The sequence below is a fragment of the Ambystoma mexicanum genome, chromosome 7q (genome assembly GCF_040938575.1).
Source record: "Ambystoma mexicanum isolate Mex_15411 chromosome 7q, UKY_AmexF1_1, whole genome shotgun sequence".
Taxonomy (NCBI): domain Eukaryota; kingdom Metazoa; phylum Chordata; class Amphibia; order Caudata; family Ambystomatidae; genus Ambystoma; species Ambystoma mexicanum.
In genome coordinates, this window is record NC_090941.1 from 20,854,626 (window position 1) to 20,877,735 (window position 23,110).

General features: G+C 44.8%; 1 protein-coding gene across 4 annotated transcripts in view; it reads left to right on the forward strand.

Annotated features, from left to right (window-relative positions):
• Positions 1-513, forward strand: part of NIT2 (nitrilase family member 2) — a 717,582-nt gene extending 717,069 nt beyond the window's left edge. For all 4 annotated transcript variants that reach the window (XM_069639171.1, XM_069639173.1, XM_069639169.1 and 1 more), the window contains one exon: positions 174-513. In XM_069639171.1, the coding sequence (XP_069495272.1) occupies positions 174-265 (92 nt within the window). In that variant the 3' untranslated portion in view covers positions 266-513. The remainder of the gene's footprint in view (positions 1-173) is intronic.
• The last annotated feature ends 22,597 nt before the right edge of the window (positions 514-23,110 follow it).

A 23,110-nucleotide genomic window follows, 5' to 3' on the forward strand; every position in this document is an offset into this window, starting at 1 on the left:
GTGATGTCAACGATTATTCAGTGTCTGTCAAAGGAAAATAATGATTGAGGTTTTAAAGGAGCAATTGTGCGCGCAAGAGTCTTGTTCGCTCTAGTTAACAGATTTTTAAATGTAAAATAAGGCCATTTAATATTTTTGATCTAAACTGTGGATTCTTTTTTTATTCTTTACAGACTTGCAGTATCTAGCAGACGTGCGCCAACAAATACCCGTTCACAATCAAAAGCGCAGTGATCTCTACAGTGTAGAGGCAAAGAAAGAATGAATCTCAAGTTGCCTAGGAAAGGGATCACCAAAATGCAGTGTTTTAGACATTCTATACATAATTATTGTAATTGTTAAAGGACGTGGAAATTAGCCTGTGTAACGGAGTGTACAGTTTAATCATACCAATTTGAAAAACATTAACTTTGCAAAATCTTTCCTTTTTTCTAAATCATTCAGATAGCATATTTCATTTGAAAATAAATTATTTACATACGTTAACAATAATAAATATACATAAATCAACAATTCAAATGTGTACAATTTGTTAAGGGTCATGCCACTGCCCTCATTAGACAACCCTACATGGGCTAGAGTATCCAGCAAGAAATTCAATGGATTTGTTAGTTCCTCACTGGACATCATAGACCGAACCTGCAAGTTAATGTTCCTGTCTGTCATCTGTATGAGGTTTTGGGTTTTTGCCATAAAGCTAGATAAGACCAGAATCGTGTGTATGTCTGGGTTTAAGCTTAAATCCAGATCTTGAAAGTTTGCCCCCCAGGAAGACGCCAGTGGAACTTGAATCTGGTGACCCACACTGGTTGGTTAGCCATCAAAACTGTTGAATGAATGCAACCCTCTGATTAGCTCTAAACACTTACCTTTGCCTCAGTTCCCCATGAATATGAAGGATCTGCTCTAGTAACCTTAAAATGATTTGCAATCCTAAAAAGATGCAGACCCAATTTCTGGATGTGAGGAAGTCTTGATGGCTTATAAAAAAAACACTTGTATGACTCACTTGACTGCAATACTCATCTCCCTAGTTGCGGTAACCAAAGTTATATCTACCAAGAATGGACTCTGCTCTTTGGTGGGAGCAATCTTGACACTAGTCTATACCCCAGTTCCCTCTTGAAGACTTGTACAATGAAGTCATTATTCCGCCCTGAACAAAGAGGTGAGAGTATAGGAACCGACACGCAGTAGTAAGGACAGGGCCAGAGACCTGCAGCTTCGGGAGTTGCACTAAACATTTGATGTGTACCACCCTTCTGTGATACCCTTACTGTGTTGAGTATCTACTTATCAGTTCACCATCACAGGAGTTCACCTTGACCCCTCTGCTAATGACCCATTGTCTCCACCAGACTACATTGACATTTACACTTGCTGCAGTGGAGCTTCTCCATACCTCCATCTCATACCCACCACGAAGACGCTTTACAGTGAGGGCAAATGCCAAAGCACAGACTTTCTCACTTGGCTATCATATCCTTTTAAAGACAAGATTCATTGAACATTTAGATTGGGGCAAATTCTGGACCAAGGAAAAACATCTGGCAAGATTTAATAGAGAAATAGCTTACCCTAGCAAATTATGCATGTGGGCCGCCTATCAGAGTACCAGACCAAGTGTACAGAGAATGGAAAAACATGACATTTCTGCAACTCTCAGTGATATTATAGTTCGATATGTACTACAAGGTGAGCAAATGTGAATGTAATCGACAACTGGGAAGTATTCCTGCTTGATTCTGCAATAACCTGTTGCTACAATCTTGTATCATCTGAGGGAACTGAAAACTATTCCCACAAACCTCCACCTCAAGGAGTAAAACAGATCAGCAGCTGTCAAGTGACAAACAACACAAACTCAACACTGCATACGCTAGTTAATGGTGCTAGTGTATATTTAACTTCTACTGGTTTCTGCAATGTTAATTACAGCATTCATCTGGGCAACATGTTCAGACAAATGAACTCATAGTGTACCATAGCATATCCTGCTGCATATGAGTGAAAAAAAACTATTGGCAGAGACTGAAAGTCCACTTAATGAGAAACACCTGGCAATCTCATCCCAGAGTTTAAATACATCCCATCCACATCTGTAATCGAAAAGAGCAATTAAGGACATGTTGCAACACTAGGGAACATGACAGGCAAAACTGCAGATCGCAAATTTTTATCCTTCATGGTGTTAGTGCCATTGTCTCCCCTAATGTGATAGCCAATTTTGGATAACTATAATTGTTCAGAAAGGGATCTATAAGACACAAACCATGTACATAGTACAAATCACCACACTTGCATTGTATACCATTCCACGGATTAATTCACACTTACTGTGGCTGTATTCAGTTGAAAAATTGTTTCCTTGTCAGGAGCTCCCCTTGCCTACACCCTGCATCCCCTACGCCCCAGGAGGCCTGGATTCCTCTGCTCAATGATGGTCTATTTTATTTCATTGGGGTCAAGGAAGTGATTATCTATGTTCACCAATCCTCACCTTTATCGTCCTGCTAGTCATGCCCACATATCGCGGGTCACACCAGCAACTGATCAGTTAAATTATTTTTCCTGAATTGCGGCAAGTGGGCTTCTTTTGGTGCCAGTATATGTAACCCTAAATTAATTTCTTTTGAGCATCTAGTTAAGGGGCAGTTCCCCCAGGCACAGTGGCCTGTTGGATGGTCAGTGTTCTAGAGAGTGGTCTGTGTGGGGAACATTGGGGTCTCTACACCTGCATGGATCAGTGGTCGCAAATGAGTGTCACCATGGTGAAGAATATGAGCGGACATTCAATCTGTGGCTTGCCTATTTTCAAAATATGCCAATTTATTTAGACCATTTTCGTCACCTCGTTAGCTAAGGGTGAGCATGACAACACACATGTGAGTTTCTTTCTGAGCGATCACTTGTCTAGGAATACTGATTGCCCGGTTCTAAGCCTTCTCATAAATCTCTTGTAAAAGCTTCTCTCCCTAAACCACTTACTAATCCCTAGTTCATTGGCTTTGGGTCGTTCAAAAATTCTGTTTAAGTGTCTTAAATTAGGATAATGGTTGTTGCAGTTTGATTTGCTCCAAATGAAGTGTCATAAGACGTTATCTCTGTTGGTTTATCAGCATCATGTTTGCATGAGCCGACACATGTTTCAAACTTGAATATGCTCTTCCTCGCACAATCTTTATGTACCTGTTTATAGCAGTTTCATGAATGTATTTGGTAATAAAACTATTCTTCCTTTTCTGGTTAAAACACATTTTGCCAAGATCTGGTAATCAAACCAGTTACATAGTTGGTAACCAGTTGCCATATTCACAGATGCCTTTGTGGTTCTAATTTCAATATTTTATCTGAACAGATTTGTATTTAAATACACAGTATTCTTCTGTATGGTACCAAAGGAAGCCAGTCTGTCCCCTTTGCTCTTTAACCTATACATTTGCTTCCTATGTGAGCTACTACAAAAACTCCAGGTACATTTTACCAATTATGCTGACGATACTCAGCTGGTTCTAGAACTGAGCGGGGATCATACTAAAGATAGTAGGACCCTTAACACATTATACGAAAACATTGAAGATTGGATGGACAACAACTGGATGTGCCTGAATGGCAATAAGACCGAATTAATGGTTTTTGGTTCCATTCAGGCTCGTGCTAAACTCTCTGCTGACTATAAGGCATTCCAAATTAAAGAAACCCAAATTACAGTGGCAGACAAAGTCAAAACACTAGGCATGACACTGGAAGCCTCCCTCAACTGAGATGCTCATGCTATGTACGTTAGCAAAAACTGTAACTATTACATTAGGCTTCTTAGAGCTATCAGACCCCTATTGAGCGAGAAAAACTGCGCCACAATAGCAAGAGCTACCATCATGTCGCGTTTGGACTACGGTAATGCCCTCCTGGTAGGAGCTAGCAAGCAAAGCATCCGAAAACTCCAACTAGTCCAAAATAATGCGATTAGAATGGTAAAAAAGAAAGCAAGAAGTGAACACATTAGTGAAGCCAGACGTGATCTTCATTGGCTGAAAATGGAGGATCGCATTCAATTCAAAACCATGTGTCTAACTCACAAGTGCTTATGCGGTAAGGCTCCTGCCTATCTGAAGTCCAAACTTACCTTCTACCATCCCCCCAGGGCATTAAGATCAGAAGCAAATGGATTTATGACCCCCCAGAAATACAAGAAGGAACTCGGCATGGGTAGAGGTTTCCCCAACCGTGCGACAGCCAATTGGAACAAATTGCCGAAGTACATTAGATTGGAGCCAAACCTTATAGCATTCCGTAAAAAGCTCAAAACCGAGCTTTTTAAGAAACCTTCTGTCTAGACCCACTTAATTTTAGGTTACCAGTATTTTCGTACCAGTCCTGTTGCATCACTTTAGGCTCCCTCTGAGTCATTGTCCTCTGTCTTCATGTGAGCGCCCCGATGCCCGCGGGCGGTCGGCGCTATACAAATAAATAAATACAAAATAAATAAATAAATGGTTTCTTTGGTCCTATAAAGCATTTTTATACTACAGTATTAAAACCTAGTGATGCACAGTATGGATTTAAGGTGTTGCGGTCACAGTTTTGTCCACCATGCTCTGGTTGGTGTCACTTTTATTTAAGCTCATCTATGAATGTGAATGTCTTAGAAGATTAGTAGTCCATCATATACAATGTCTGCCATTTTAGACTAATAATATTGTCAGATAATATCCTTGAGGTTTGTGCAGGGTACAAATCAAGGTTTCCCCCTTCTCACTTTTGCTGTTGAACCGCATGATATACATTCTGTAAATCCCATTCCAGAACATTGACTGACACCCTTATTTTAAGTGGCCTTGTTGGGTATCCTGACCCACGTTTGAGCTATCATGCTGCAACATTTGGTGCTGTGGGCTTAGAAAATCCAAGATGGCCAAAAAGCCCACATGTGCGCCAAAATCCAGGAGAACCACGCAGTTTGTGCACACTAAAATGGTTGCCTAACTTGCCACCCACCAGTGCGAGCAGGATGGGCCGGGGTGCCATGAGTGAAATGTGTGCCAAAGGAAAAACCGCACTTTAAAATCACCTTTTGTTTCCCTGAATGCCAGCTCTAAATGCCTATTTTAAACATTGCAACATATCCAAAAATATCACTGAACACCAACAGACATCTGGCAGAATGAAGTATGTGTGCATACAAAATCTGGGAAGTTGAAGAGCCCCAAAACTATGTTCATAACAAGACTGGCTGAGCTCTGCAGGTCTGCAGCAGCCTAACTGAAACTGGATTTAAAACTACCAAGAATCGAAAATGTTTAAATTAACTGAGTGACCTACTTTTGAGTGTCACATAGTTTGTCACTGTTGAAATGTCATAGTTTTGAACTTAGAATCAGCATTCTAGCTGCATATGTAAAAATTGTCTTGACTTAAACTGGGGAACAAAAATTGACATTTTACCTGAAACCTGGCTTAAGGAAACTGGAATTCTGCCAGACAGCTACCCTCGACAGGAGTGGGGGCTTGCCCAACAAATGCATTCCCAGGCCTGGCTGCATTCTGTTGCTCCTGCCAAAAGGAGGTCACACACTCTCTGATTGAATTACCAGGGGATTGCAAGAAACTAAAGAAAGGGCCCAGGCAGATGGTTTATTGGGGTGGTCGTAAATGGCTTCCTTTTGAACAAAGCCCTGCTTTGACTCAGGCAGATGGTTTATTGGGGGGACCGTAAAATAGCTTCCTCTTGGCAGAAGCTGGGAGGGGCAGGGTCTCTGAGCTTGGCAGAAACTGGATAAACTGGTTTCTACACCATGTGACCTGAAAAGACACACCCCTGTTGGCCAGAATATGATTCTAAGAAAGATGTATAACTCACAGTGCGGACTTGTCAAAATTATTTAAATGATACCATAATTCTTGTGATTTTTCTGTGCACGTTTTAAGACGCGTTGGGAATTTGTGTGATGTTCTGGAGCAAAACCCCGCTATTTATTGACACCTCATACTCTGTGTTTAAGCTAGCGACCTGGGAAGTTACTGAGATATGTGCGGGAGTGGGGTGTACATGTGTATAAATCTGGAGAAAAATCTGATGTTGCAAAACCCACTAAAAAGCACAAAATGTTGCCATTTCTGGATGCAAGCCCCCAGGAAGAGCAGAGTTTGAACAGAGTATACCTCATGTGATATGTGATGGGTGCATGTAATTTTAAACAAATGTGTACCTGTGCAAATATGTATTTGGGTCAAATATAGATTTGTGTGCAATTTGACAGGGGAGTATCCTTTCTGCAGACCATAAAACAGCATCACCATGACACACATTTCCTTTCCCCAATCAAAGCAGTGCGGAAAGCTTGACCAATGGGCAGTTGAGACAGGGGCTGGCTAGTGATGCTGCACACACACCCACTTTCAAAAGACATAAAAAGAGCCACTGGATGCTAGAGAGGAGATTCAAATCCAGTTGCTGCAACACGCTCTGCCGGACCACACAACATCCAGAAGATACCAGATCCAACACTTAGACTTTAAAACTCCAAAGAACTTGATTCAGAACTCAAAGCAAGGGCCTAAACCCACAAACTGAGAACTCTTCTCAGCAGGCCTCAGCATCCAGCAAACCTAACAGCGGTAGCAGCATCCAGGAGCCGTGCAGATCAGTGCTGTACCCAGAGAAAGCAGAGCAGTATCCAGAACCAGAGGCCAGAGATCCAGAGTGACCCAGACCGCTGTGAGCAGAACCAGAGAGCTGACCCAGATCACTGTGAAGTGCTGAGACCAGAACCGGAGTCCAGTCCAAAACCTGACCAGATCTGTGGCGAGGCCTATTTCAAAAATATATTGTGCGTACCTAGCAGAACTGTGCAGAACCAATCTCTTAATTAAAATAATCTAATCCAAACTATTTTAATCTAACCAGAACGGCCTCCTAGAAGTTGTCACTTGTTATTTTGTAAAGCTGCACCACTGTCACTTGTCTATTCTGAAGCTGCAAGCTGTCACCTGTCATTTTGAGTTTACTTAAAATCCAAAAAACGACCTTTACTTAATCGTCCGTATCTCTAGAACCGTTTGGGCTACGAACTTGGTTTAACTTTCCTCTGAAAGCTTAGAATCTAACCTTTCCAACAAGCCTAGAACCGACTTATACTTTTTCCGCAATCACGATTCACGCACTTGCGGATTTTACCGCGATTTGCAATTTGGTTAAAAATCCAGCCACGTGTAACCATCAGCAGTCATTTCTTTCCTTGCTAAAAATTCGTTTGCCTCTTAATCACCATCTCTGAATCATTGCTAAAGTGAGCCTGCCCTCATCCCTAGTATCTCTCACTCACCCTGAACCTCCTGAAGCATTTTCAGCATATTTCTCACTGCATTGTCACAATATTCAAAGCATTTTGCCTGTGTTTCAAAACTCCTATCTGTTATATAAACTGCTGGGGGGGGGGGAATTGATCTGAATTCTATTTGATTACATTCCTAAGAACTGTGTGCTCCCATCTTCATCTCCTTACATTGCATAAAGGGGGGGGGGGGGTGAATTGTCCAAGAAAGTGATTACATTGTCTTTTGCTGAAATCCTATCAAGTTATTTTCTGTACTGCATTTTCATGCCACATTGCATCTATTTGAAACCATAAAAGTATTGTTGCTATCTTATCCATCCTATACCCACTCATCATTGATTATAAAGAAGTGTGCTAGTGCCAGACTATCCATTATTGATTACTGCTCAGATTAAGTGTGATATTCAATTATTAATTCATTATAAAAGTGTGATATATATATATATATACTGTTAATTATTTTTCAAATAAACCTTTTAAACTTGCAAAACAGAACTACTTCTTGGCTCAGTGAGGTCAATGGGATTCTAAGAGAGGGGTGTTATATAGGGGTAGTCATCCAGAACTCATGAACTGGACATAAAGATATATTAATAAGGGTTTCCATTCAGTATCCCAGACTAGGCATTGACTTAGCTGTAGTGTTGAATTGAATCCTCTTACAGCATGTGAAATCTCATGGAAGAAGCATGTCTGCTACTGACTATAGGTTGGGTGCAGACTTTCTGCCTTGTTTTGGTAATTTTACATTAAACGCTGCCTTTCACAGGGACCGAAGGAAACCTTATAAAAAGTCTGTCATACGGATCCAATATTTGGTCTTTACAAGCAGAACATATGCTGAAAAAGCTGTCCATCAGAACATCCACATATTTCTAGGCCCAGGGTCAAAGGCCAGGACTCAAAACATGCACAGAAAGCACATTGGTCACACCAGTGCCCCTAGAGTTCCCAAAGACACCACATGGGCCCATTCAGAGCAAGAGGCCTCTAAGTCTTCATCTCTGGCAACATTTAAATAGCATTTTGGAACACCTGCATTTCTCTCCCTTACATTCCGTAACTTCAGGCACCTCCTGAGAATTCGACTTATTTTTTAACAGTTTACCACCCTCCTGGGCACGTAGCTAACCAATTTTTAGATAACTGCATAGTTGGTTGCTGACCTCTCACTGACATATTCAAACATAGTCCTCTTGGGTGATTTCATTCTTCACCGCAATCATCCCAATGACCAACAAGCCAACAGACTTGTCTCTGTTTTGGCTGACTGCACTTTCATTTTGAGAAGTCCCAGCCCAGCCCATGTGGGGGGCAATCATTTAGATTTATTTTATTCTGATTTTGAGAGAATTGATATATATCTCCTGCCCCCGCCCTCCTCCCCGGCCTTTGGCATGGTCATACCACTACCTACTGCTGTTCTCCCCCTCTCTCTTCCTAGATCTAAGCAAAGGCCTTTAGCCTTGCCCAATATTCGCCGACACTGGACTAGAGTCTCGTCTGAGTCTATTTCAGACTCGATTATTGCCTTTACCTGCAGTGGACTAGCAAATGAAAAAAAAATCCTGTAGTGCCCTGATTGATGCCATACAGGCGACAGCTGATACCCTTGCCCCCTCTACCCTTTCAACTGGACAGGCTGAACCCTCTGCTCCCTGGTTTTCGCCTGCACTTGGTCTGCTGAACCAACACTGCCGACAGCCTGAAAGGAGATGGCACATCTATCTCGATCCCTCTGCAAAATAGCCTATTTACAGGGGGGGTGGCCAACTGCGAAGCGATGCGGACGTGAGCTCCCTTTGCTCCCGTGGCCGCTGCATACATCCTGAATAAACAGCCTGATATCCATGATAAATTTTACCCAAAATAGCAGAGAGGGAAGCGGAACATCCGTGGTACCAGTGACTGAAACCTGGAAGCTAATTGGGCCTCCTGAACTGGACTGGCGGTCCCTGAACATCTGCACTGCCCATGTGACGGCAAACTAAAATGGCCACGAAGAGAGGTCTGTAATGGCCGCAGCCGACAAACAGTCTAACGCGCCTGAGGCATGGCGGCTGAGAGCCAGTGCTAGAAAGAGGCAGCGTGGTAGCCGGTGCGTTGCTCCCAGCACGACGAGAGGAGCCTGAAAGCTGTCACTGCAACAGTAATCTGCAGCCTAATAAAAGGGGAGAAGTGAACCCAGGAAGAGAGAAGAGGAACCGGGACCCCCGACACACAGAACGCAACGGATTACTTGTGTCCTGTAAGGAGCCCTGCAGAGCAGAGCCCACAACAGCGACGGGGAGGTGGTAACCCGACAAAGAGACTCACTGGCGCTGGTGAGTGTATCGGGCACAACGAGGAAGGGTCCTCCAATTTACACGAACCGGTGGAGCGGTGAGACCAGCAATGAAGCGTGCACCCCTGGCTGGGGGGGAGGTTTGCCTGGCCCGCCGACTCCCGTGAATAGCAGATCCCGACTGAATCGGAGGCGGGAACGTCGGGAGTGCGAATGTTTGAAGAGCACCCAAGAGCTGACTTTCCTGATCGGTGCAGCCCGCCCGGCTAGCTAGGAGGTAAGACCGGAACGATCCAGAGCTGCAAGGAACACGGCAACAACCGCCGGCTGCTGAAGAGACACTTGCACGCGGCAACGATGTCGGTATGGCTAGATTATGTTAGGCTGTGCAACCTCCTAATGTAAATCCCCATATAGTGAGACTGAGTAACGTTATTGCCACCTTGTGAATGCCTGGGCCCGATTTTGTACACAAATAGACTCCCTGACTGGGGTAACGACCCTCATATATCCTAATTAATCCTGCACTCCATGCTGGGCAGGGTCACGCTGCAGTGGGCTGCACCGCTTATCTGCACTGGGATGGACTGTAACAAAAGCATTGTCATGCTCTTTCATATACCTGGCTGCACCGAGGAGTGGGAGAGGAAAGGCGAGCAGCATAAATATCGTCAGTGGTACTTACAACACGGAATACAGCCCGCGGCCACGACCTGCAGTAGGCAAGGAAAGGTCACCTATGCCCATGCCCCATCCCTGAGGAGTGAACCAGCGAAGGCGCAGAGTTGACCCAAAAAGGCGATACCCCACATACAAGCACACTGATCCGGAAACTTAGGTAAGCCAAGTGTCACAAATACAACAGGCAGGAGTGCACACAGGTGCTATAAGGCAATTGAAGGATGACCAGACAGTAGGGAGCCACAACAGATGTCACACTGACGACCAGCCAAGGGTGAGGCCTACCGACCCACGCAACGGCTGAAACAAAGTCTCAACAAAGGAAATACGATTGCCCTTTAGTACATCCAAGTGACGAGCAAACCCAATGGCTGAACTGACGAAAACGGAGCAACCCCCTATACAGGACGCAAGCAAAAGGCACTCGCAGGCAAAGGGAAGACCGGCATACCTGGGAATTAGACACATGTGAAGAGGCACATCGCGGGCTGTCACTGCAGACATCAAACAAACAGTCACTATACATAGATGACAGCTATGCTTACCATGGGCAAGGATAAAACAAAGAAACAGTCAACACAGAATAAGATTGACCAATATACTACGTCAACAATGCAAATCCAAGAAAATGATGATCCACCTGAGGCAATGGCTGGGACCGGAGGCACATTATCCCTGAAAGACATCATGGCGGCAATCGCTTACTCACGCACGTCAATGGAGCAGAAAATGGATGGCATCAACATGGATGCATCGCTCCTTTGCCATGATTTGCAGAAGCTGACTTCGCGCACTGGAGAGGCGTAACAATGCATCTCGGATGCAGAAGATGGGATACAAGATCTACGGCAACAGCTATCCAGTGTTAAGTCGAGGTTGAAAACCATGGAAGGGAGGGTGGATGAAGGAGAAGGGAGATCCAGACGTAACAACATTCGGATCCTAGGCCTACCAGAGAAAGCAGAGGGCTCAAGCATGGAGCTTTTCATGGAACAATGGCTCACAGACCTGTTTGAACCAGACTCCTTCTCAAATGTTTTCTCGATAGAGAGAGCCCATCGCATGCCGACTGGTAGGCAGGTACCTGGTGCCCCACCATGCACTGTAATGGCAAAGCTCTTGAATTACAGGGATAGGGATGTGCTACTCCAATGGGCACGCGCCAAGGGCATGCTGACCTACAATGGATCTAAGATGCCTTTTTTCCAGACTATACGAGGGAAGTGCAGAAAGCAAGACAGTCTTTCGATCAACTCAAGAAGCAATTGCAAGTGCTGAATGTTAAATATGGACTATTGTTCCCAGCCCAGCTTAAAATATACCACAAGGGCACAACGGTCAATTTCACGGATCCCAAAGAGGCATGGCAATGGTCTGAACAACACATCGAGGGGGACTGGTCCATGGTGCGAAACAGAAACGGGAATCCACACACCCAACCAGAACAAAGATCACCACCGCCACAACCACCAGACCTGGCCCACCAAGGTGTTGTGGCGGAATGAAAGGCAGCGAGAACCTTGGTATCATCCTACTACTGCTAGTGTGAGCAAGAAAGGATAGGACATGGAATAATACCTCAGTGATTTTCATCCAGCCTGATAAAGGATACCTCACCTTTGAGCAGCCACCAAGTAAGGTGCCACCCCTACCCCCCCCTCCCTGGAGAGATTGTTACCTCAAGACCCCCTTGCTCGGGTCTGACAGGGCGGTCGGGGTAACTAGTTTTCACTTGTGCTTGTTGTTTGACGGCTGCTCTGTAGGCGTCAGCGTATTTTTCAGAAGTTCGGCGACAGATGCTTCAAGTTGGGTGGAGTATAGGGAGGGGGGGAAAGGGGTTTCACTAGTTTTTTTTATTTTTATGGGTCCAGGTTATGCTACATACTCACTCCTTCACGAAGACATAACATCCAGAAACTGCAGCAAGAGCATCCTCCCATAAATCCACACATGCAATCCAATTGCACCCAGTATACTATTAATGGTATCACCTAATAGGGATATCCGGACCTTACGGATACTGACATGGAATGTTAACGGGTTGGGTAGCGGGATCAAGCACAGGCTGGTCACTCAATTTCTAAACAGACACTCGCCAGATGCAGTGTTACTCCATGAAATTCACCTATGGGCACAACATGTAATTTATTTAAGCGCACTAACTACCCCACTGCGGTAGACGCTGGTTTTACCATGGGCACACGAGGGGTGCTCGTCCTGCTCCATAAGAAGCTCCCCCTCACACTCTCCAAAGTGGTACAAGACACAGGGGGCAGATTTGTGTATGTAGTTGGTACATTGTGGAACCAATCTGTAACAATACTAGCTGCATATTCACTGTATGCATTGATATCCACATTCATAGGTGACGTTACCCCTTTAATTGTTGGCGACACCTCAGACATATTGGTTCTAGGGAGTGACTTTAATGAGGTCCTGAACATGGCAGCAGACTGCACACACCTAAGAGGGAGAAACCCTAATACCCACACAAAGCTGGCTACCTTTACGGTGGCATTGGGACTGAGTGATGTGTGGAGAGATCTCCACCCCGAAGACCGAGAATATTCCTCTCTGGAGTCCACGCTTCTCTCTCAAGGTTAGACTATTTTTTCCTCCCAACGACAGACAAACACAAAGCGACTAGCGCGACCCTACTTCCACGGAGGATCTCGGATCATTCTCCCCTATTGATGGAATTGGCAACGACAAGGCCACTCCCCCCTCTTTTCTGGCGCTTACACAATTATTATCTAGGCTTCCCAGAATTTGTAGAACACATCGAAAAGACCACAAAAACCTATTTCGAATTGAATACTGGATCGGTTGATGACCCGGGAGTGCTATTGGAGGCAAACAAACCGGTGCTACGAGGAGATTCTCTCTTGGACCGCGACACACAAAAAACGCTTTTGAATAAACTAAAAGAAGCAGAAGTGCAAGTGAATCAGGCAGAACAATCGCACCTGGCACTAGACCTGCCCGAAACCAATTGCTCACTAGTCCTAGCCCAAAAACGACTACAGGATATAGAAATCGATAACGCTAAACAAGCACACAGAGCGATGCGGGCCAGAATCTATGAAACCGGCGATAAGGCGGGTAAATTGTTGCCGTGGCTAGAACGCTGAGATCAGGGACATAGTCAAGTTAGAATGATTAAACCTGACAATGCAGACCCCCTGCTAACTGACTGGGACATAGCGGAAGGCTTTGCGACTTATATGCTCATCTCTACAGGCCCCCTACTGCTCCCATAGATACATCTGTGCTGGACGAGATCACCCTCCCGAGCCTAACTACTGAGCAAAATGCTCTGCTTGAAACAAATATCATAGAAGAGGAACTGATACTGGCCATGTCAGAGCTCCAATCCGGAAAAACTCCGGGACCAAACGGCTTCCCGGTGGAGATATGGAAAAGGATTGAAATAGGCGAGATAGCACCGCATCTGCTGCGCGTATACACACACTCGAAAGCGCAGGGCCAACTACCCGCAGATCTGAGGAAGGCTACCGTAGTTGTGATTCCTAAAGCTGACAAACCCCCAGAGAAATGCAGCTCATACAGGCCAATCTCACTAATAAACCGTGAAACTAAAAGTTGGCAAAACTACTGGCAAATCGACTGCAGAAAGTCATTACGACACTAATACATCCAGATCAGTGTGGCTTCATGCCAAAACGATCTACACGCATGAACATACATAGGCTGTATGCGGCAATGGAAAAAGGTTCCAGGCTTCATGGCCCCTGCGGGCAATTGATTTCAAAAAGGTCTTCGATTCAGTATATTGGGAGGCACTGTGGGAAATAATGCGCCGAATGGGCTTTGGTGCACAATTCATGGGATGGGTACAACTTCTATACAACTCCCCTGAGGCAGAAACTAGAGTGAATGGGTGGCCATCAAAGCCCTTCAAACTAGGGAAAGGAACCAGGCAGGGCTGCCCCCTATCTGCAATGTTCTTTGCACTGGCAATAGAGCCCCTAGCTGCGCTCCTAAGAGGCACTCAGTCATGGAGAGGATTCCAGTGGGCAGATGATTGGGAGGATAAAATCTCATTGTATGCAGAAGACCTGCTCCTATACTTAGATGACTCTACCACCTGTTGCCCAATACTAACACGCTTGCTGGAAAGATATGAAGCTTTCAGTGGACTAAGGGTAAACTGGTCCAAATCTATATTGTTCCCGATTAAGGAAGTGGAAGATGCGGTCCCGTGTGACTGCCCCTTTCGGGTCGAGATAAGCCACTTCTGATATTTGGAGGTACAGATTACGAAAGACCTGAACGAATATGTAGTCAGGAACCTCAATCCTATTGTAGAGCGGTTCACGGAAGATGCAAAACACTGGGTCGCCCTGCCACTGACCCTATTGGGCAGAGCAGCGCTCTTCAAGATGATGGCCCTGCCATGATTCTTATACATTCTTCAGAATGCCCCAGTACACATTCCCACAAAGGAATTCCACAGAATTGATAGAGCCCATAGGAACCTCCTATGGAGCAATGGACATCCGAGATTTGCACTCGACACTTTGCAACGGTCCATATGGGAGGGAGGCATTGGGTTACCCCGTCTGCAAACATATTATTGGGCAAGCCAAATGACAACAATAAACGACATGCTACATGGAGATACAACACTACCACACATTAGACCCAACACCATAAAGGGTGCGAAGATAACTCCATTGGAATCCCTATACCAAAGGACCAACACTATGGCTCCCCGAACCACGTCATCTCATCTGACAATAATCTGGGCGGAGGAACATAAACACATTGGGTGGGAGGGGAAAATTACCCCAGTCCAGCCACTATGGCACAATAAGTATTACGAAAGTTGGTGATGTAGTCACAGAAGGGGAGTTTTTGCCTTTCGAAAACCTGGCTGATAAATTCCACATCCCTGAAACCGAGCGATGTCGACACACTCAACTAGGTCACGCAATACAACGTCATCTTCCTGCCATACGTGATATTCGGAATGCACCCACATGGAGAGGAACCTAGTCCTAGATCGCATAGATGGCAAGATCGCCTCAGTGATGTACAACGCCATCACCTCCTTTGCCACACCTGAACTAGTGAGTCTGAAATCCAAATGGGAGAGAGATGTAGGAGCTATTTACCGGAAGACTGGATTGCAACACTGATGTATCCGAGGGAGACAGCCATATCATCCAAACTCAGTCTCATACAACTGAAAATACTACACACAATATATTACCCAAGGGTGGCACTCTACTGTTGGGGCAAAATCACAGACCCTAACTGCTTGCGCTGTCAGTGGGAGGAGGGTACCTTCTTCCACATACTATGGGACTGCTCTCACAGTGATACTGGCAACAATGCTGCGACACACTTTTGAAAGTCCTGGGTGTACAGTTCCTAGAGATCCTAAATTATTGTTGTTGGGTGTGGAGGATGAGGGAACGATGACACTCTATGATAAACTGCTGTTTTCAACCTCTACTGCATTGATCAAACGTAATATTGCAAGGCTATGGGGCTCCAACATAATTCTGCAACATGCGCAATGGCTTACAGATGTGGACTCGTGTATAGCGATGGAACAAAGGGTGTATTCGGCTAGGGGATGCACAGAGAAAGCTAACAGGATCTGGAGAAAGTGGGAGGATGGCCAGTAAACTGTCTACATCTGTTTAATATGTACCTTATACGATTGCTGCAATATTACTGACAAGAAGCATGGTGATTATAGTATATGACTGAATCTTGGACGCGGGGTTGTTTTGAAAGTTGAAGTTGTTGGACTCCCTAGGGGACACGGTTTTGGTTGTAATGAACAATGAAAAATTAATAAAATGTGTTAGAAAAACAAAATAGCCTATTTACAGGCTCGCACCACCTATCGCACTGCAATAAAAGAAACAAAATGTTGTTTTGCGGGGCACATTATTACAGCCTCCTGCTCTACTAGAGAATTGTTTCGAGTTGCCAAGGAGCTGACTACTCCTACACGGGCTCCCTTAAAGATACTGCAAACTCAGGCTCATTGCGATCGCATTGCCTCCTTTTTTAGGGATAACATTTACAACATTCGAGAACTGATAAGGCTGGTTCCGGCTGACACTCCCCCACCCCTTGCTTTATTTATTGCCACGAAGAGACACAACCTAGTGGCTTCCATTTCAGTACAGTGACAGACAACATAGTCTTCTCTGCACTGTTGAAACTTCGCTCAGCTTCTCTCATGGATCCCATTCCCCTTCGTGCTCTCCAAGTGGCTTCCTACAACTCTAACTCCCTGTTCACCGCTGCACTCCATTACTGTTTTTCTACAGGGCAGATTGCTGAGCCCCTTAAACATGCAGCGATTTCCCCACTACAAAAAAAATCACATCTTGACCCTGCATTCGTGAAAAACTACGACCTATCTCACTGCTTCCAGTTCTTATGAAATTGATGGAATCTATTGTGACCCATCAACTTTCTGCCTTTTTGGAATCTAGTCACCTTGTGCATCCTGTTCAGGCAGGATTCCGCCCTGGTATGGGTACAGAGTCTGTGATGGTTGCTCTTATGGATAACATTGCTTTGCTTCAGGACTGCAGAGAGGTGGGAGCTCTGATTCTCCTTGACCTCTCTGCAGCCTTTGACACTGTTGATCAGAAGCTGCTTCAATGTCTCCAGAGACTGGAATCTTGGGCACTCAGCTGAAATGGTTCTCCTCCTTTTTGTTCGAACTGGTCCAAATTGTCTCTCTTCCTCCTTTTACTTCCATGCCTATTGTTTTGAACTGCGGAGTTCCCCAGGGTTCCGTCCCGTCTCCTCTTTTCTTTAATCTATGTATGCAGACACTGGCTAAACTGATTGACAGCTATGGAGTACACTTTTACTCTTATACTTTGGCTGCACTAGCGAATAATTCAGATCGATAGTTGCAAAGGGCACCACACTGGGTCTTGTACTGCTGATAGCCTCTGGTGTGCCTCCCGAGTGCGAGCGAAAGGTTAGCTTTGAACTGGCGGATTCAGAAATACGGATCTAATATTGTATGACAGCCCTAGAATTGTGACTATTGGCCTTCTTCCCTGGGTCCAGAGCCTACTCCATTTTTTTTTAAATAGTTTTATTATTTTGGAAACAAATAAACAATACAAACCAAACTTGCAACATTATTTACCAGAGCCTACTCCATTAGTGAAGCGCCTAGGGGTTACACTAATGGCCACAGGCTCTGGAGAAGGCCATATCTCCAGTCTGCCAATTATGCTACACAAAACTGAACATTTTGCAAAAAAGTCCTACCGTTTCTTCTGGCTACATTTAGGTCACAAATGGTGACCACATCCCCCTGGATTATTGCAATGCCATCTATCTGGGTCCACCAGAGATGCCACTGCAACACCTTCAAACTCTCCAAAATGCAGTGGCACGCCTTGCTTTGGGAGCTCCCAGATTGACTCAATCCCGACACCTACTTTACCAACTGCATTGGCTTCCCATTAGGAGCCGAATCAAGTTTAAGGTGCTCGGTCTCGTTAACTGTTCTACTCACATCTGGGCAGAATATTTACGTTCTAAACTAGTGCCCTATATTCCTGGTAGACTAGTACGCTCGACAAATCAATCTTTGGTATACGTTCCTATGTTTCGTCATGCGAGAGCGGGAGGAAGATCTTTTACAGTCCTTGCCTCTAGGCTCTGGAACGCCCTGCCATTTGATATTCAGAATCTTTCAGAATGTCTCCCTTTCTGAAAAGCTTTAAAAACGTATCTGTTTAGTCCTTGCTGGTTAGTGGCTGCTCTCTTACTCTAGCACTTTGATGCCTCCCAGACAGTGTTTGTGCTTTATAAATCCCTATACAATACAATACAGTTCCGGCCTCACCAGCCTAAAACCTGGACTGCTGTGCAACCACTTCCTCCCTCATGCTCCTGGCTGTACCATCTGTTTCTTTCTGCTATCAACCACCCCTACTTTCTCTCTACTGCCCTCTTTTTCTCTTGTTCCAGCCATGAGTACGCCAGCAACCCATCTCCCATATCCTCTGGCCTGCTCCCTGTACGACCAGCTGACCACATTCATTACCACAGTTCTCGCACAGTGAGCGCAAGGTCGAGATGTCATGACGAGTGTGTCACACTTTATTGTGGCAGAATATGGTAAGACCCCCCAAACACCTGCTGCGTGTTTTGCAAACTATTTGAACTAGTGTCAATGAAGTGGCCACGCTTTGTAAACCATATCATAAATCATTGGCGGGACAGAGACATATGCAGAGCTGGTCAAAGCATGCAGCAGAGAGATTCTACCCTTCCACAACATGTTGCAAATTTACACTCGTATTGCTATCCTGGTATAAAGACTGCCATGTTTACCTTATTTCTCGAGTGTACTGTATTTCTTACTGTATACATTTTTTCAAATATTTCTTTTATGTGTACGATTTTAAAAGAATACACTTGATCGAAAAGCAAAGAGTATAACAAACCCTAGATATTCCCTCCCCTGGCTCCCGCAGTAAACCCGCCTATAAATGATAATCACAATATAGATTTATGTCTGGAAACACCCCCCCCCCCCCTAGTTAATATTGCAACCATTTATAATAATACATCTATTGTGAATTAGTTCAAATCTGAACTTTATACACAAATAATACAAATATATCCACTAACTTAATACATACAATTATCACGAAAAGTATAAAATAGAGATAAAATTAGACATATGAGTCTAGATGCAATACACAGAAGCACAAAGCACAAAGACTGCAACCTAAAGGCCTAATAGCTTGGGGCCTGAGGAGTATAGCACAAACAACACATTCAATGAGTAATCATTTTGGAATGTGCTCAGGCAGTTACACTTACAACCTTCGGGTTAGTATCAGTTTCAGGTAGGGGAGGAGTGACCTCCTGCTCTGATTCCACTCTAAGTTCAGTAGCAACGGGCTGATTCAATAGCAAACTTTTAACTTTGATCCATACCCTGTATAGTTACAACTGTGTCCCAATAGAGTCTGAGTTCAAACAGTAATCCCAAAAGGGCTCTCCCTTGGTGGAATCATGATTACATACCAGCTTACCCAACAAGCACATGTACAGTGGGCCCAACCGGGGGCACTGTGTTAAGACGTGCCTAGTTTCTAAATGTCCACCCATCTCATAGATGCAACAGCACCCGATCCTTTGGTGAAATGCCAAGCCGTGAGCCAACAACCGCTAACACCTGAAGGTGATTGGTCCGCATCTTTATCATAAATTGACGTACCTCCGCATCAGGGCAGAACATCAGATATTGTTGAGTCTTTCTTTATCTGTGGATGACGTGTGTAACAGCCTCATACCCCTTCAAGGTGGACAAGTGGGTATAATTCTGGTTCCAGTCCCATCTGTTAATTTTATGTATGAACATTTTTTTTTAAATGTACAAATGCCATTGTTCTCTTCTTGCCGTGGGACCAGTCTATGTCAGCAAATAGGGACTCATTTAACTGATTATAGCTATAACCCTGGGGAGACTTATCGTCTTCAAAATTATTACCGGCCAAGCTAAGCAATTTGCATGAAGGGCTGGTGAGAGCTTTCAGGTAGAGCACACCTCGCGCCCGCAGGGCCATGCCTTTAAGTGATGTTGGACCCAGTTCCAGCCTTAAGTATTGGATAGAGCAGGCTGGGCCCATACCCAATACTGTGCGCCAATATTGGCCCTCCAATATATTAAGCCAGTTCAGATCTTGTATTGCTAGTGCCTCCAGGCCATACAAGATGGCCGGGACAAAGCACTGTTGATAGAGTTTGATAATTCCTGCAATGCTATACCCTGCCGTTTCCTTGGCAAATTTACTGGCCTGCAATGGGAGGAGTTTGGCCCGTCTCTTTTTTTGGGAGACAATCAGGTTGTAATTAGGTTGAGTGTCAAATTCTAACCCCAGGTATGGATAGGATTGGTCAATGCTTATTCTACCCAAGCTTGTCTCAACCCCTGAGCGACTGGACCACTTCTAGAAATTGCTACAATCTTGGTTTTCCCCAAGTTAATGGTAAGACCCAATTGAGCCGAGTAGAGGGCCAACTCCTCTAGCATACTCTTGACTCCTGATAACGTTCGATCAAATAGTATCAGGTCATCAGCATAGAGCATACCAACAATGGGAGTATCCCCTAGCTTAGGAGGGCAATTTGCTTTAATAGCCATCCGAGTTAGTAAGTCAGCTATGTATAGGTTATAAAACATAGGTGCCCCCACACAGCCCTTTTTAACTTCCATGTTGATAGAGATAGGATCAGTGGCCTCTCCCTACATTGTTAAGTCTAACTCTAGCACTGTTATTACTATGTAGGCTCAGCGGTACGTGCAATATCCAGCCAGGGCACTTTAATCCGCTTAGCTTGGTCCACAGTGTCTCCCGTTTAACTTGGTCGAAGGCACTGCAAAAGTCGACAAAAACTATATACAGGGTGGCATTTGTATTGCTCAACGTGATGTTAATCAGTTGGTCCAGAACCCTGATATTATGTGCTGTCCCAGAACCAGGTCTGAACCCCGTCTGACTATAATTCAAGATTTTATTTGTTAACACCCAGGTATCTAGTTCTCTCAAAACAAGTGTCATGAATATCTGGTTACATCGAGCATGGAGAGAAGTCAGTAGTTGCCGGCGTTACATCAGTCCCCATTTATATACACCGGTATAAGTACAGACCTTCTCCACGACGACGGGATCACAGCAGATCGACAGACGTGCGAGAAGAGTGTCAAGAGTTCCTGTGCCCAGTTATCCGGGTCATTTCTTTAGTACTGAGTTTGCTAACCCATTTGGACCTGGGGGATTTGAGGGCTAAAATAGCCTGCTTTATCATTTTATGGCTGAGTGGGAGAGGCCATATGTTTGTTCGTAACACAATCAGATGTGTTCCACCCACTGGCCTCACCAATGGGATTCACTATTCTTAATCTCTGCTCCCCTCCTGCCTCTGCTAATGTTTGCCAAATTTATCGTGCATTTCTACTCGCAAGGGTCTGTATGAAATGTTCCCATTTTTCACGTTGTTGAGACTTACGGTAGTGGTATAGCCATGAGTGGTATTGCCGCTTGATATACTTGATCCGGGTCGCCCTCCCATACTGGTTTATTGTATTAGTATCGAGCAGTCTACAGGCTCTAATCTCTCGCCGCATTAACCGTTTGCGGTCCCGGATCTTAATATCAAACTTGCCTCTGTCAGCTGCTTTCCATTTAATTTTAGGTACCTTGGACCTCGTGAAGAGAGACTGTGTGAGAGATTGTATCCACACCTCAATCTCCTCAGGGGATTTCCCCCATAGGACACTATTCATACAACATCCCTCGGGGAAGGTCAGGGTATTCATTCTTTCGATGTTAATCTGTGACCACCGTATCTGGTTTCCCGAATGATTCGGGATCACGTCACTGCAACGATTCCGAGGTCCCTTTCCCCCACCCCCACTCAAAGTCAGGGTAACTGGGGCATGGTCACTAAAGGTATTAGGGGCAAAATGTAAATCAATGACATTGCCCAATAGACACTCCGATACCACCACATAGTCCAAAACCGCCCTCTTAGATCCCACTGCCCATGTTATTTGACCAGGGTTATCACCAGTTGTGCGGCCATTCAGGAGTGTATACCTCCACTCCTTTAGATAGTCCAGCCACACCTTCCCTTTTCAGTTTATCGTTTGCGGCCTACAGCAGTAATCGGTTACATTGGAATAGTTACCACAGCCCTCTGGGTCCACACATCTCGCATTCAAATCACCACATAGTATGATCAGATTGCTTTCCTTATCTGTGACCCAATTCATTAATATAATGTCTAATTGCTCTCAGATAGGCTCAGTCAACAGCGTACCCGGAGGCTCCTATACACTGATGATTAACAACTCTCATTGTTTTCCCCCTCTCTCAGGCGGGATCACGGCCACAGCTAACACGTTACCACCAGGGATAGGATCATTGATCAGGCTAGGGTTGTAGGCAGACTTTATTCCCATCGGTAAACCACCCTTAGGGCGTCCAAGCTCCCCCTTGGTGGCCAAAGCCTGGAAAGTCATGTAGCCATCAAATTCCACCTCAAAAGTAATCCAGGTTTCTTGCAATATGAAAATCTAGTGTCAGAACAAGACTTCCTGGGCACCACCCCCGTTTAGTCAGTGGCTGAAAACCCTAGTATTCCAGCTCAATCCTGACCAATTTCAATCCGGACATATTTTTGTGGCAATCATATTCTTTAACCATTCCCAGCCTTGATTATCGCTGCATTTAGTTACAATCTTAGGTTCTCCTTTAGGCATAGCTGGTTTAGGTTTAGAACTGTTGTATTTAGAGCATCCTTCCGGGGAGATTTCCATTGTATGTTCAAGGCATACCCTAAATAGCCCAGAGATGCAGCTTGTAGCCTAATGAGGGCAATAGTCTCGGGCAGGCTACAATGAACTTTGGTAGTCTTAGTGTTCAATGTGCGGAGTGGTTCCACAAAGTCAAAATCACCAGTGTTAAGTATCCTAAGAGAGGGTACCTTATTAACCAAAGAAAGGAGCGAGGCACAATTTAACTGCCGGCCGTTTGCGACTACATTACGTGCAATAGTCAATGTTTTCTGGGGCAATAGAGGGGGGGAGGAAAATAAAAGAGAGGGATTAGAAGTGGAAGCTATCACCTCAGATTTAACATTACAAGGATCCATAGTAGCGGCAGCCGGCAGGTGCTGAGTCCCCTGTGGAGGAATACTTGATCCAACTGCATGATTACAGGCTATGTGTGCCTGTTTAGTAGCTTTATCCTCCTCCAGGGGAGGTGCTATA